Source organism: Trachypithecus francoisi, unplaced genomic scaffold (assembly GCF_009764315.1).
Source record: "Trachypithecus francoisi isolate TF-2019V2 unplaced genomic scaffold, Tfra_2.0 Lachesis_group17, whole genome shotgun sequence".
NCBI lineage: Eukaryota > Metazoa > Chordata > Mammalia > Primates > Cercopithecidae > Trachypithecus > Trachypithecus francoisi.
This window is the reverse complement of record NW_022681462.1, coordinates 43070111-43086607: the sequence shown is the minus strand read 5'-3', so window position 1 is coordinate 43086607 and position 16497 is coordinate 43070111. Positions and strand designations below refer to the sequence as shown.

Here is a 16497-nt window from a genome sequence, read left to right as displayed (position 1 = left end):
ACTGCCCAGGTGATTCTTTACAAAGGTGGAAGAGTGATTCAATGGAGGAAAGATGACCTTTTCTAGAGACAGTGCTGGAGTGATTGAACATCCATACATGAAAAAACAAGCCTTATATAAGTCTTACACCTTATATCAAAATGACTCAAAAGGGGTCACAGACTTAAATGTAAAATTTTAAACCATAAAACTTTTAGAAAAAAAAATAGAAACCAGCCTGAGCAACATAGTGAGACCTCCTGTCTAAATAAATAATAAATAAATAAATAAAATCATCCAGGTGAGATGGCACACACCTGTAGTCCCAGCTACTTGGGAGGTGTTTGAGGCTTCAGCGAGCCGTAGTCATGCCACTGGACTCTACCCTGGGTGACATAGCAAGACTCTGTCTCACTAAAAAGGAGAAACTCTTTGAGGTACAGGGCTAGACAAAGAATTCTTAGACACAACACTAAGGCATGGTCCCTTAAAGAACAAACTAGTAAGTTGGACTTCATCAAAATACTCTTGCCCTCTGTGAATACCTTGTTACAAGGATGAAATGACAAGTACAGACTGGGAGGACATATTTACAAATCACGTATCTGACAAAGGACTAGTATGTAGAATATATAAAGAGCTCTCAAAACTCAACAGTAAAAGCCAAGCAATCTAATTATAAAATAGGTAAAAGAGATAAAGAGATGTTTCTCTGAAAAAGACATACAGATGGCAAATAAGTACAAGAAAAGATGCTTAATATCACTAACTATTAGGGAAATGTAAATTAAACCTACAGTGAGATATCACTACGTATCTATCAGAATGGCTCAAATTTATAAAGTGATAACGCCAAATGCTGGTGAGGATGTAGAAAAACAGCTTCACTGGTGCATTTCTGGTGAGATTGTCAGGACTTTGGAAAACAGGTTAGCAGTTTCTTATAAAACTAAATATGCAACTGCCATATAACTGAGCAACTGTATTCCTGGGCATTTTCCCAGGGAAATGAAAATATATTTTTTCCACAAATACCTGAAAATGAATGTTTATATCAACTTTATTCATAACTCGTAACTCAACTGGGAATAACCCAGTTATCTTTCAACAGGTGAAAGGTTAAACAAACAGTGGTGTGTCTATACCATGGAATACACTACTCAGCAATACAAAGGAATAAAGTATTGATACACACTGCAACCCTCATGAATCTCTAGAGAATTATTCCAGAAAGTCCAATCCTAAAGGTTACATCCTGCATGATTACATTTACGTAACATTCCTGAAATGACAAAATTATAGAAACAGAGAACAGATTAGTGGTTGCCAGGGGCTAAGGAGTGGGCTGGGGAGGGAGGAAAGTAGGTGTGGCTACACACCGTTTCCATGAGGGATGCTTGAGGGGATGGAGATGTTCTGTGGCTTGACTCGATCAGGAGAGTATCCTAGTTGTGATACGGTGCCAAGTTTGTGAGCTGTTACCATTGTGAGATACTGGATAAAGGGTACCTGGGATCTCTCTCATTTCTTGGACCTGTATGCGAATCTACAATTATCTCAAAATAAACAGCTTAATTTAAAAAATCTGTTTATTTTCCCTGCAACAGATCTCCTGCACTCTTTTTAGCAGTTGCTGTTGTATTTCATGGACTACCTCATATGCTTGGGTGGAAGATTTTTTTAACTTGTTTTGTAGATTTTTGGAGGGTAAGAATTTGATCGAGGAAAAGGTAGCTGAAAGCTAAGAAGGAGAAAAAGTGTTTTCCTGTCTTTCTTTGAATGCCTTAAAACTCTCTCTGGGTCTTACATTGAAAAGCGATGTCCTTTCTTAGGTTTTGACTCTTGACTGTGACAAGGCCTGGGGGTGAGAGGGATCCACGAGCTGAGGTGAGGTCTCTCAGCTGCTGTGACAGCCCATCAGTGACCTTGCACTTTCCTGTATTGAACGTCCCCAAATCCCCCTTGGAAATACCCTAACGTTTTTGTTACTGACCATGTTTGCGGGTGTCACATTTTTCCCCCTTAGTCCTTTTACGGTTCCTTTTCTTCTCTTTGTCCTCTTCCTCCTCTTGTGGCTGACTCTCCTCTGACTTAATAATCAATAGTGGTATTTGCCATGTAATAAGAATCACTTAAGTGATTATTTACCACTGAATGTTCCAGAGTGTGAGGTGTTCGGGGATGTAAGGGACGCATAGAATCCACAGTCATTGTCATGATAATTTCTTTTAAGGGACTTCAGCTTTCTAGGAAAACACAGTGTGTGGTTTGTTCATACTATCCATTAGCCAACCCTTCATTATCAAGAGAAGCAAAGGAACTAGAGTGCATAATTCTTTTGTTTGAAACCTAAGCCTAAGAAAAATGTATTCATTGACAAGCTGTACACAGCAGAGAGGAACTACCTGGAGTGAATTCAGTGGTTCCGGAGTCTTGGTTAGCAGCCCTGGGTGTGGGGCACACACACACAAGTAAGCAACCCTGTCCTGCCATAGTCCTGGTTCACTGTGACAGATGATGGTCACTTCATAGAAATGACAAAGGTGACAGCCAGTGTTCCTAAAGCCCACAACCACTGCCAGGTTCTTGCTCAAGAGCTTCCTGCCTGCTGTCTCGTGGTTAGAGTTCCCTCCCTGGAGAAGAGGTTGAGAGCAGAGCGTCCTGTGACCACCAAAGCCCCCAGCTTGTGGGACTCCATCCATGAAAAACACCGAGCAGAAGGGACCCAAGATGCCATTGCTGCAGAGACAGCAACTAAGTACTCACAACTTTTCAAGTCTGGGTAAATGAGAGACAAAGCAAGTCCTTGTGAAGTGCTCTCCATGCTTTTCAAGCAGGGTTGTAACTTTGAGTCCAAAAGGTGGTGCCTGGGTCAGGTTGTTTGTGGGGAGCAGTGAGGAATAGCAGTATAACGGGTCTTAGATTTTCAGTCATTTGGGACCTAAAGACTTAAAAACAACCTGCTTCCTTAGGTGAAGCAACCACTGCCTAGGTTTCAATGTTAGTTCTATGTTGATTTCCGTTGATTTAACAATTTGTCTTTTACATCAGCTTTTGAAAATTGCAGATATGGATTACTAGGTTTCCAGCAAATCTGGAAAGAGCCTACATATTATATTTATCTCTTTTTTTAACTTAAGTGTGGCTTTTTCTTTAATTTCTTTTCTTAAAATTTAATTCCAAGGGATCAAGGAAGGGTAACATCGTAAAGTAAACTCCATAGTGAAAATACGTTGCTGCTTTTCCTCCTCTTCCCTGTCTTGTATTTTTCCTTTTTTGGTGGGAATGACAGAAAGGAGCATAGAAAGGTGAGGGTGCTGCAGCCTGGTGAGGCTCCAAGGCTTGCCCTTGGCCTTGAGGAAGCTGGCTCCATCCTTGCTTGTCAACAGCACCATCCATCTCAGCAGAGTGCAAACACCTCTCCCTGCTGGTCTCCTGTGAGCACCAGGAGGTCTCATCTCCTCCAGACCTGCCAGTAGGCCTGAACTCGTGGTGATCATGATATGCCTGAAGTTGAGTATAGAACATTGAAATGACATTAACAGGACATGAAATGCGAAAGACTGCACTTTGGGCTGTGTAGTCATTATCTGGCAGCTAATGAAAGCTTTGTCATTACCACGCAGGTTGCTCAGTTCTTTCTATACATCATCTCATTCACTGCCTCTCAAACTTGACTCTTGTAGAACCAGCTGGAATGCCCAAGTTTGTGACTCAGTAGGTCTGAGTTTGGACCTGATAATTTGCATTTCTCACAAATTCCCGGGGGAGACTGATACTGCTGGTCCTTGTTTTTGAGGTCAAACTTAATCTGCCTAAAGCAACCCTGTGGAGTAGATAGCATAATCCTTATTTCACAATGAAGAAACAGGCTGGAAAGGTCGGGGATTTGGCCACAAAACTCACTGTTACTTCCACCAGCATCTCTAAGCATCATTAGTTTATCAGCAGAAGTAGAAAGTACCTAAGAAAGTTCTAGGAAGACATCTGTGGCAGAGACCCAGTGAGCTGTGGTGGGTGTGATGGGGTTTGAGAGTTAGGCCCATGGAATCAGTAAGATCTGGGGTGATGCCTGGGGACGATCAGCCTTGGAGGGGTCTGTTGGGGGTAGTGTGCTGGTCTTGCTTGTTTTCATGAGAGAGCAGTGCTAGAAGGAGACCTGGGAAGGGATTATAGAAATCTGTCCTATGGATCACTTTCTTCCAGTCTTCATGTCCTTGCTGCCAGCATCTCATGGCCCTATTTGAGTGATATTCTGTGTGTGCCGTGGCCCTGTTTGAGTGGTATTCTGTGCTTGCTGTGGTTCTGTTTGAGTGGTATTCTGTACGTGCCGTGGCCCTGTTTGGGTGGTATTCTGTGCGTGCCGAGGCCCTGTTTGGGTGGTATTCTGTGCGTGCCGAGGCCCTGTTTGGGTGGTATTCTGTGCGTGCCGTGGCCCTGTTTGGGTGGTATTCTGTGCGTGCCGTGGCCCTGTTTGAGTGGTATTCTGTGCGTGCCGTGGCCCTGTTTGGGCGGTATTCTGTGCGTGCCGTGGCCATGTTTGGGTGGTATTCTGTGCGTGCCGTGGCCCTGTTTGGGCGGTATTCTGTGCGTGCCGTGGCCATGTTTGGGTGGTATTCTGTGCGTGCCGTGGCCCTGTTTGAGTGGTGTTCTGTGGGTGCTGTTGCTCTATTTGAGTGCTGTTGTGTGTGTGCTGTGGCCCTGTTTGAGTGGTATTCTGTGTATGCTGTGGCCCTGTTTGAGTGGTATTCTGTGTATGCCGTGGCCCTGTTTGAATGGTAATCTGTGCATGCATTATTATTATTATAATAAAACATTATTATTATTATGTAATAAAATATTATTATTATTTTACAAGATCCATGAAGTCTACGTGGTGCTTTATAGGGCGTATCTGGCTACAGCTGGTGTACTTCTGGGTGTTTTATGGCCCTGTTTGAGTGGTATTCTGTGGGTGCCGTGGCCCTGTGTGCATGGTATTCTGTCCATGTCATGCCTCTTCTTCCCTTCACGTTTCGTTTTCCATATTTTCTGTGAAAAGGGGATAAGAACAGTGAAAGCATACAGAAGAAAAACACCAATTTCTTTTAGTGTTTATTTTGTGATGTACATTTCTTTAGGCCTTTGAAATGAAAAAAGGAAAAGTAAAGAAAAAGCTTCCCACAAGTATGGGAAAGGAAGGGAAGCCTTGGAAGGAATAGGCAGGCTCTTTCGAGATTTGTCACCTACGCAGAGGTTCAGATCTGCAGACCTGCGTATAAGCTTGGCAGCAGGCAGGGTGCAAGGCAGGTTGCAGGCGGGCAGCCCCCTCACCAAATCCTGTTGACATGTTTTGTTTGGCTTGAATCATATTTGAAAAATATTCAAGTTAGTTTAAAACGTGGAAATTTTCATAATAAAAAACCCCATTATCCAGCTTTCCTTGAAGAATTGGAGTGCTGGCATCAGGCTGCTGGTGGGTTGGTGGCCTCCTCTGTGAAAAGACCTGGCTCCTAGGTCATGGCCCCTCCAGCATGGGACAGGGGCTCTGGAGCGTGCCGCTGTCCCCGACCTAGAAAGTTCTGGACTTGGACTTGGAGCTGGGAGACTGGAGCTGGTGCTTCCTGGTCTCTCCTCTTCACCTGCTCTTGGCAGCCGTGTGTGAGGGAGCACATCTTCACCATGAGGTCCAGGATACCTGCAAAAGATCAGATTGCCAGTGACATAGGGACACAGGGACCCTTGGTCAAGTGGGCATTTGGGAAGTGGTGCTTGGTAGCAATCGTGAACGTGTAAGGGAATCTCTTTGCTGCCTTCTAAGATAGTGTAAACCATTCCTTTCTTAAAAAAAATTATAGGCCGGGCGCGGTGGCTCAAGCCTGTAATCCCAGCACTTTGGGAGGCCGAGACGGGTGGATCGCGAGGTCAGGAGATCGAGACCATCCTGGCTAACACGGCGAAACCCCGTCTCTACTAAAAAATAGAAAAAACTAGCCGGGCGAGTTGGCGGGCGCCTGTAGTCCCAGCTACTCGGGAGGCTGAGGCAGGAGAATGGCGTAAACCCGGGAGGCGGAGCTTGCAGTGAGCTGAGATCCGGCCACTGCACTCCAGCCTGGGCGACTGCGAGACTCCGTCTTAAAAAAAAAAAAAAAAAAAAATTATAATGTGTTTTAAAAAAATGTGTTTTTTAAAATTATTATTATTATTTTACAAGATCCATGAAGTCTACATGGTGCTTGATAGGGCGGATCTGGCTACAGCTGGTATACTTCTGGGTGTTTTATGGCAAATTATTCTCAGATTACCCTTTAATGCAGGAAGGTCTGCCTGTTGTCTGAGCTCCCTGGGTCATATGGAAACCCCTCCAACTTGATGCAAAACAGCTGCCTCAGTCAGCTGTTCCAAAAAAGGAGCATTTTCAAGCCGAAGTGGCAGGAAAAATTGTGAAATGTTGAATTACTCTTTCCTTGCCATTGAAATGTGATTTAATTTTGATACTAACAAATTGTGTAAATCTAAAATGAAGTACTCGGAATGGAGTTTGTTAAGTGTGTTCTGGCAATACTTACAGTATGCCCTAGGGGTGGGGGTGTTCCCCAGGGAGGGCAGCACAAAATTCCGTTGACCTCCATGTCCCAGGACCTCAGTCCGGCTGGGCCAGGGTCAGGGGCCAACCCACGGGCCTCCCTCCCCTCTCTCTTCTGGGTCCCTGCTGAGACCAGCAACAAAGAGGTCAATTGTCTGAGGCCTCCTTTTGTCTGAGGGGCTCCATGAGCCTCTCTAAATGCCAAAGTGTATCCATGCACGTGGGTGAGTGTGTGTATGCACATATGAGTGTGCATGTGTGCACATGTGCTGGTACACACGTGTGTGAATGCAGTGTGTGTGCTTGCATATGTACGCATGTATGCACATGTGAATAAGCGTGCACACAAGCACTAAAAGACTGTACGTATGGTGCATGTCTGAATGTGGATGAGTGTATGTGTGTGTGCCTGCATGTGTGCACATGTGTGTGTGCAGTGTACATGTGCGTGGGGGGTGTGTGTGTGCATGTGTGTGCACACACACAGGCAGTGGTGAGACTTGCTTAAAGCGTTTCTGAGTTGCTGATGCATCAGAGCAGGGCGAGGGGCTTTGGAAAGGCCTGACTAGATGACGGAGGTTCCTAAGGCCGAGGAGGAAAAGCATCTCATCTCTCAGCGGATCACACAGTTGCCTTTACCTGGCATTTGCTATGGTACAGAAACCCCAGAGAGTCTTCTACCTCCCCTGCTTTCTCTGTAGGAATGAGGAAGAGCAGACATATGGAAGCTTCTTACACAGCTCATTTGCCTCATTGGTCTGTTGCAACCTGGGGTTTCAAGGGAAGACTCACAAGAACTTTTCTACACTGTTCCAGCCTCTATTCAGGCCTTCCTCATTGGACCCAGTGCATTCTGTGTGACATTTCAGCCATGTTTCCAGAATTTCTGTGAAATACCCTGTTCCCATCCACCCTGGAAGCAGGTTCCCACATAGTACGGAGGCTTTGCCCCTTCCCCAGTTGTCGTGTGCCCTTGCAGGTCCTGTTCATGCAGAGGCCTGCCAGGAGCCCTGGCTGCTCTGTCGTTTGGTTTGAGCCATCCCTGTCCATTGGAGTTTCCTTGATTCACACCTCCTTCCTTAATAAGGTGTCCTTTTAAGAATGACAATAAAACATATTTTATTCAGAAGCCAGGAAAAGACTCATAAAAACCCTTCATTGAAATTCACCTTTGTGAAAGATTCATCTCCCAGCCCCCTTTAACCAGCACAGCTGTCATGAACAACTTTTTCTGTGTGTTTTTTTTTTCTTCTTGTCCCTCCCACCCCATTTCCTCTCCCTGCTCCAGCAAGGGCTTATCTTTCAACTGTGGAAAAGCCACCAATTAAACTGTACTCCAAAGCTTATCAAAATATTCAGTCAGTAAAATTATCTTATAATTAGCCTCACTGTAAGCCAGAACGTTTTAATCCCAGGAAACGTAAAGTCATCCGGCATTTGAAATCTGTAAATTGCTCATCCTGACCTTCTGTGCACAGCTTCTGCTTTTTATTTCTTTCCCAAAGTAATTTCTTCCTTGTTCTTCAAATTCTTGATTGGCTCGGAGGCATCTTCCTCTTCTGTTTGCTTAAGTTGCAAAGAAAACTTACTGCTAGTTGAGACAGAGAATTGAAAAGTTCAGGTGAGGGTGATATGCAATCCACTAGATTTTATATATTTCATGCCTTCACTTTTAGCTGTTCTTTTTGCAAACACAAGCCCCTGATTGCTACTGGCTTGCCCTCGTTGGTCTCGTACTTTGGATGCCTGCAGTGATATGCATGGCTGAATTATTCTGGAGCCAAGGTATTCAAACAGTATCTGGGGGGTTTTGCAGGACGTTGAGCTGGGCAGGGGCATTGGACTTTTTATTTCAACCATTTCTCTTCTCATAGCTCTCCCTGCCCTTTCACCCTCTCAGCCTGGGGATCCTCCTGCCGTCTTGCACCACCTGGGACAGCATCATGAATGTTACCTCCCCACCCAATCCTATTCGGACCAACATCAAGGGAACCATAAGTGATGTTTGGGAATCTTAAGGTTAAGGTGCAACTTAGACTTTGGCTACAGAAATGATATTCAGATGATGCTTAGGTTCTTTTTTTTTTTTTTTTGAGATGGAGTCTCACTCTGTCACCAGGCTGGAGGGCAGTGGCGCAATCTTGGCTCACTGCAACCACCACCCATCAGGGTTCAATGATTCTCCTGCCTCAGCCTCCCGAGTAGCTGGGATTACAAGTGCCTGCCACCGCACCTGGCTAATTTTTTGTATTTTTAGTAGAGAGGGGATTTCACCATCTTGTCCAGGCTAGTCTTGAACTCCTGACCTCATGATCCACCTGCCTCGGCCTCCCAAAGTGCTAGGATTACAGGCATGAGCCACCACATCTGGCCAATGCTTAGGGTTTTAACTGTTGTGAGCCTTCTTAAACTAGTCTTGCCGTAGGTACGAGTGGGCTAGTGAAACTTACACAGGCATGTTTGACTTGGTCATCACTTGTTGCATGATGAAACATTTTGAAAGTTCCCAAAACTCGTTGAAAAACTAAATTTTGGAATGTACTAACATTTCGATAAACGGAGTATTGCCTGTATATAGTGCTAGCAGTGGTAGTTATTATTTATAGATTTTTTCCTATCTGTCACACAGTCGGCATACACATACACACAGAGAGATACAAACACACAAATATATAAAAATTGCTTATCCTTACATCAATTCTGTGAGAAAGTAATTATTTTGCCCATTTTACAGTTGGGAAAATTGAGGCTCTGACAGTTTCAGTAACTTGCTGATGCAGCTGAACTTGACTGGCTGGCCTGACCCTTGTAATCCCTTCTGTGAACTAGCCAGGGCCCCTGCCATATGATTTGACCCCCACTTACGCCTGAGAGCTTTCCTCATCATCCCTGCAGAGTAAGAGGAAATCACAGCTTCACCTCAACCTCCACTTGATGCAGCGCCCAGCAATTGCACGCACCATATCTTGATGTCACGTGTGTATTTCAGGCTCCATTTATTTGCTGACCTCAGAGCTGAGACTTGTCTGCCTTGAGCTTATGGGATCGGTGTGAAGGCTGTGATGATCTCCATAGGGAGACTCTGGCCCAAGTGGCCTGGGCTCTACTTGGTGTTCTTATGGTAGGAGATAGAGGGGGGACCAACTCCCAGGATCCCACCATGTATGGGCATGTCCTAATGCCAACCTTGGAATCAGCTACATGCTGCAATCCCATCCTTTCACAAGTGTGTCTCGGAGCTAAAAGACCCTTATTTTGGAAACTATTCCTATTGAGAGACACCTCCTGTCTAATCCACAACTAAATATTTTACGCCTCTTTAAGACTCTTTCAAAATACAAATTATCTTTAAAAGCTAAGATGAAACTAAATATCCGTCATTAAAATGTGTTATTTTTGAAGCATTAGCTGTAGGGCATTTTAGAAAATCTTTAAAACATAATTGGCCATATCAAGTTAATTTTCTTGTGTGAATTCTGCATATTCTTCATATTACTTAATTTGTTTTTCTCTCTTTTTAATTACAGCTTGGGTTGACGATAGCCATTCGCTATAGCCACAGGTAAATGTTTACATTTTTGTTTCTTTTAAGAATTATCCTTAGCAGTGTATAGCTCTTGGTTTGCTTATGCCTCAGATTTTGAGGTTTTTGTTTGGTGATTGCTTTCCTGTGACGTCAGTGTCACAGATGGAATTGTTCTAGTTGCTTGATTGGCAAGAGCACATTGCTGTTTAGAGGAACGAGATCTTTGTGAAAACATGGTGGTAGATAGCACATTTATTTTAAAACAAACAACAAAAGGGATATTCTAGGGCATGACACAGAAGCACTATCTGGGTAATGTTCTCACTCTTAAAGAGTGAGACACTCTTAGGGTGTCTCTGAAAACGGGGACGCCCCGCATGACAGGTGAATCCCAGCAGAGAGAAACCCAGCAAGGGCTTCTCTGTGAAGCCCTCGCCACCCCTCATGCCAGGCCTCTCTCTGTGTCTTAGGATGTCTGACAATGGCAAAAAGCCCTATTTTTGTCTTGCTTCATGATTTCTGCCTTGGTCCCAACTGTATCACGCTTATGAAAAATGTTTGTTTGTTGCGTTCATATCAACACAAGTAACAAAGAAACCTTTGCATGTGTCAAAATGCATTGAGATGTTAAAGTCAGATCCGGCCCCAGTGGAGGGGTGATAAGCAGGATCCTTCCTGTCCTTACGAAAACTGTGCTCACAGCCTCCAAAGTACCACCCTGTGGTCATAGGCTTCGGGCTTGGGGACGTCTGCTCAGCTGCCCACAAACAACCCAAAGTCACCTGATTTCAGAATAAGTCTGCCTCCTAAAAACACTCATAACAAGTGTATACATGGTTTCAATATACATGTGAATTGGGCAATCACAGGCAATTCCTGAGACCTAGAAGCTGCGGGGGAGCCCTGTAGGTTATAGCAGGAAGAGGGCAGGAGAGGACTTGAACCCTTGGAATGAGCCTGTGGGGAGAAAGGTTCTCATGTGGGACATTTCTGGACACCTGTGAAAGAAATTGCTCCAGAGAGGCTCAAGATCCTGCAGGGGAAAGAAATACATTTTCTTGGCCCATTGCTAGGGGCACGGCTGAGTCCCCATACGAAAGACAGATTAACTAGAGAAAGCATGCAAATTTATTTAATATAAGTTTTACATAAAATGGGAAATAAAGACCCCAAGTAACGGAGAAACCTGTATGTTTTTAATGTTAGTTTGATGGAGAAGTGCACAGTTGTAGAGATGGATAATTGGGCAAAGCAAGTATGATCTAATGGTGATAAACTGGGTGGGGAGTTGGGGACTTAACAAACTTAGCCTGTTGGTTCAGATTCTGTGGTCCTGTGTCTTCAGAGATAAGTATGTTTCTTTTCTCTGGATATATGGATACTACCTCTCAAATGAGAGTTTTGTGGCCTGTATCAGGGGAGGAGGGGAAGGGGAAGGTGAGAGTGACCTTCCTGCTTCTGCTGTTTTCTCAAATGCCAAGGTGTCAGTTTTTAGTGTAGTGTGTCCTGAACCCCATCAATTGTTTGTATGTTTCCGGTCCTGTGCGTGCCTGATGCATGCCCACGACAAAAGTGTGGCGTCCTGCAGAAGGGTCCTCTTCCCTTGTAACACCCGCCAGGCTGCTGCAGCTGCTGAGGCACACAGCTACGGCACACTTAGGAAGAAGCATGGCACGCACACAGACCCCTAACCCTAAAACCAACTGTGTGTGTGGTATGGTGGGGTGCGGTGGGTATGGAAGTGCTCTCTCCGGAACTTGCAGGAGCCTCTTTTTCTAGAATGTTCTCAAGGTGGACTGCTCCAGAATGAGGACAGCTAAGATCTCGCTCTAGTTCAGAGACAAGCATACTCTTCCCCATGATGTCTCACTATGTTGCAAGGGCTGGGTTTGAATTCCTAGACTCAAGCAATCCTCCTGCCTTGGCCTCCCAAATTGCTGGGATTACAGGAGTGAGCCGCCACGCCTGGTCAAGGTAGGCTTCTGAGAGGAAGGAAATCTTAAACCATCCTCATTCCTGTAAAGTGTAAAAGTGGCAGGGAAGCCCATCTGACTCAGGCAGATGCCCCTGGGAGGCTGATAACATGGGTCTCTCAGAACACATAGTCTTTAAATTGCTGTCTGGCATTGCTGTGGAGGAGAAGCAGAGTTTGGGGAGAGCATGGAGGTGTGGGGTGGATCCTGGCGACTTCAGATTGCTTCTGTAGTCCTACTAGTTCAGCCTTGACCCCAAACTTAGAACCTACTCCTCAAGCCCTGCAGAGAATTGGACAGAATGCAAAGAGGAGGTTAGCAGCTGTCTGTCGCACATGAGCTTGCTTCTTTAGGCTCCAGCCCCCACTTTCTGCGCTCTGCTGTCCCCAGGAGACATCCTAGCACATGTGGCTTCCCCCTGCTGTGTTTTCAGAGATGTTTGTCTCCAGGCTGTCCTTATAACCTTGAAGGTGTTAAGTGTGGAGCAGTTAACAAATATCATGGATATTTACGTAAGTGCAACAATAAACAAACAAAAATCTCAGTAAGTAGGAGAAGTAACAACCGAAAGTGATGAGATTGAGGGAAGGAAAGGGAAGACATCTCCTAGGCTGCCTCGCAAGGTCCAAGGTCCTTCGCCATCTACCTTGGGATCTGGGGACCAGGGAGTGAGTGGTAGCCCAGTGAAGCCAGTATTCACAAAAAGGCTGCCTGCAGCAGCTGGTGTCATCTGTAGAAGAGTCTGAAGACTTTGGGTGCAGAAAGAATGATTAGAAAGTGATTGCAGTAACTCAGAGACAGCATGAGGACTTTCTAGGCTTGGCTGGGCCTCTCACAAAATATGAATGTCTGATTCGCACAAGCCAAGCTGGGGAGAGTTACTGAGGAGCCTGTGACCTGGTCACGGACTGACGTCTTCAGTACTGTGGAAATGGAGAAGGGATGATCAAAGGGTTGTGTTTTCCAGAAATTACTTCCGAAATCTAAGGAATTCTGATTTTAAAATTCTGGAAAGTACAACAACATTTGTAAATTTGTGGTGGGGACAAACCTACCTTCTGGGAAATCCCCATTTTCCCAGAACTGATGACACTTCACGAGGTGTCACTGAAGAGCTGTTTGCATGTCAGGTCTCTTCTTCCCCTCGGGCACAGGAGGACCTGCTCTTTCCTCTAAGAAGCCTGCAGGTCACCCTGTGACTCTTCCTTTTTTTTTCTTTTCTTTTTTCTTTCTTTTTTTTTTTTGACACAGAGTCTTGCTCTGTCATCCAGGCTGGAGTGCAATGGTGTGATCTTGGCTCACTGTAACCTCTGCCACCCGGGTTCAAGCAATTCTCATACCTCAGCCTTCTGAATAGCTGGGATTACAGGCACCTGCCACCACGCCCGGCTAATTTTTGTATTTTTAGTAGAGACAGGGTTTCACCATGTTGGCCAGGCTGGTCTCGAACTCCTGACCTCAAGGAATCTGCCCACTTTTGCCTCCCAAAGTGCTGAGATTACAGGTGTGAGCCACCAAGCCCGGGCACCGTGACTCTTCTGCTCCCTTTTACACCTAGCCTGGCCACCTACCTCTCCCCTCATCTGGCAGGAGGAAGATGAGGGATGTAGGTTTCTGGTTGAGTCCCCTCTTTAAAAATCCTATTTGCTTGTTTGGACTGGCTGCAACTTCTAACCTTTTGTTGATTACTTTTTTCGTGTGTGGTGAAATATGCCTAACATAAAATCAGCCATTTGTTTTAGTCTGTTTGTGCTGCTATAACAAAATACCATAGACTGGGTACTTTATAAAGAACAGATTTATTTTCTCAAGAGTCCTGGAGGCTAGGAGGGCCAAGATGAAGGCACCAGCACGTCCAGTTGTCTGGTGAGGGCCTGGTGTCTGCTTCCAAGATGGTGCCTTGTTGCTGCAGCCATGGGCAGGGAGGAGTACTGTGTTCTCACGTGGCAGAAGGGAGAAGAGCAAGAGGGGAAGGCTTCATGAAGCCTCTTTATAAGGGTCTTCATTTCATTCCTGAGGGAGGAGCCCTCATGGCCTAATCACCTTTTAAAGGCCCCACCTCTTAATACCATCATATTGGCCATTAAGTTTCAACACCTGAATTTTTGAGGGAACACATGCAAACCCTAGCACTATTTTAACCATTTTTAAGTGTATAGTTTAGTGGCATTAAGTACATTCCCACTGTTATGCAATCAACACCACTGTCCATCTCCAGAACTTTTTCAACATTGCAAACTGTAACTCCATAACTATTAAACAATACGTTTCCTTCCACAGTTCCTCTCCAGTTCCTCACAGCCACCATTTTACGTTTTGTCTCTATAAATTTGACTATTCTAGGGACTTTCTATTAGTGGAGCAATATAGCATTGGCCTTTTTGTGACTACCTTATTTTACTTAGCATAATTCTTCAAGATTCTTGCGTATTGCAGAATGTACCAGAATTTTATTCCTTTCTGTGGAATAATATTCCATAGCATGTGCAGGCCACGTTCTGCTTATCCATTCATCCATCAGTGGACATGTGGGTTGCCTCCACCTCTTTGCCATTGTGAATAATGCTGCTGTGAATTTGGATATACAAATACCTCTTTGACACCCTGGTTTCAGTTCTTTGGGTACATGCCCAGAAGTGGAATTCCTGAATCATATGGTAATTCTAAGTTTAAGTTTTTGAGGAGTGGCCATACTGTTTTCCTGTTGATTACCATTTTCTTGTCACATTGACCCCAAACCCAGATGCCAGAGTTGAGGGAAGGGGTCCTCTTTGTGAGGGTAGGGATACTTTTGGCATCAAGATTTGACGCTTTAGATTCTAAATCTAAGACCAGATTTGGAATTTGGAAGCAGACCAGATCTGCTTCCAAAATTCTAACATGGGCATCAGGACCAAGAGAGATGGTGGAGAAAACCCCAACAGACTCCTTTAGCAGATGGAAGAGGGGATGAAGGAACGGGGGACAGGAAAACATGGTTCCAAAATGACAACATTGGGAGGATGGGTTCACTCTTGAAGAAGAATGGATTTGGGGGCCTTAAAGGAGATGAATGTGGAGAAGAGGGAAAGAAGTCACTAAAATCCTGTAACCTGGGCCAGCCAGCAGTGCCTCTCAGACTGCTGCAGAAACGGAGGGGCAAGATTGCCTCAGAGCTAGAGGGGCTCTTGTGTGGCGACAGAGGATTTGAGGCCCGAAGGAGGCCTGATTTTGTCTGCGTGCATATGCAGTGGTGTTTCAGCTGTTAAATCTCCTTTATTCAAATGAACGGTGTTCAGGGTGAGACCATCCCCCTGCATGTGAGCATGGAAGTATGCATACACACACACACACACACACACACACACACACACACAGAGTCTAACACATGCCCACCCCAGCTACTTCCACTGCTGCTCCCAGACATCTCTAACTCTTGCTAGACCAGTTATTCCAGATCTGTCTGTTGTATAGAGGGGTGTGTATGTGTGTGTGTGTGTGTGTGTGTGTGTGTGTGTCTTCATGTGGGCATGTGGGTAGGGAGCTGAGGAGTCAGGAAGTGGAGAAAGAATCATCATATTTTGATGGTATAAATGTACCAAGCAAGGAGAGCCTCTGCCATGACTACCTGCATGCTTAACAACAGGTCCTGCTTATGTTTTGTTTATTATCATGGCGCTTTAATTTATTTTTGTAAAGTCAAGCCATTTTCACAGAGTGGAAAATTGTCTCTTGATGTTCATTCCCCACTGTTTGGCTTGAGGTTTTCGGGTGGAATCCACACAGTGGTGACAGGTGGGTAACCCCCAGAAGTGCCCTTTGCAGATAACAGCTCTCGGGGCCCCATCACCCACACAGTGGGGAACAATTTCCCCACTGTGTGGGTGTTTTGTTTTTTTCTCTTTTTACAAGATTGAAAGAGAGTTTAGATCTTCCTGCCTGACCCAGTGCAGCAGAGGGAAGAAGGCTGCTCCCTCCTGGTGAGTACCCCTGGGCCAAGATAAAAGAGGAAACGGGCTCACAGGTGAGCATCTCATCTTTGGCTCTTGCTTGTCTGATACTGGAGAGAACACGTGAAGTAAGAGCGTGGAATTTTTGCACGTGCCACCTATGCTTGTATTTCTAAGAAGAGCTCATAAAAGTAGAGGATGAGAGCAATGAACTCACTCCTAACAGAATGATTTTGCTTTGTGTTTTCGCTAGTTATGTTTCTTTAATAAATGAAGAAGGAAGCAAATTTTCCATTTGGTTCTGTGATAGTTAAATGGAGGTTCACAGAGGTGTGACTCTTAAGCAAAGTCTAAACGCAGTTCTTCCCCACAACTGACTTCTTTCTATTGGTTTCTCACCTAAGAAAGGCTAAATTTGGTATCCCGTTCAGGTCTGTGCCCAAACCTAATATGGGAGTTATAGTCACAAGCCCCGTAAGAGGCCCTGGCATCACTCAAGGGCTGAAAGGGGAAAGAGAGTTGGGG

At 45.0% G+C, this 16497-nt stretch overlaps 1 protein-coding gene across 1 annotated transcript in view; it reads left to right on the top strand.

The window, feature by feature from the left end:
* Positions 1-16497, top strand: part of LOC117062215 (acyl-coenzyme A oxidase-like protein) — a 389661-nt gene that overhangs the window by 114657 nt on the left and 258507 nt on the right. Inside the window, exon 10 of the mRNA XM_033175478.1 lies at positions 10072-10106. Coding sequence (XP_033031369.1) covers positions 10072-10106 — 35 coding nt within the window. The remainder of the gene's footprint in view (positions 1-10071; positions 10107-16497) is intronic.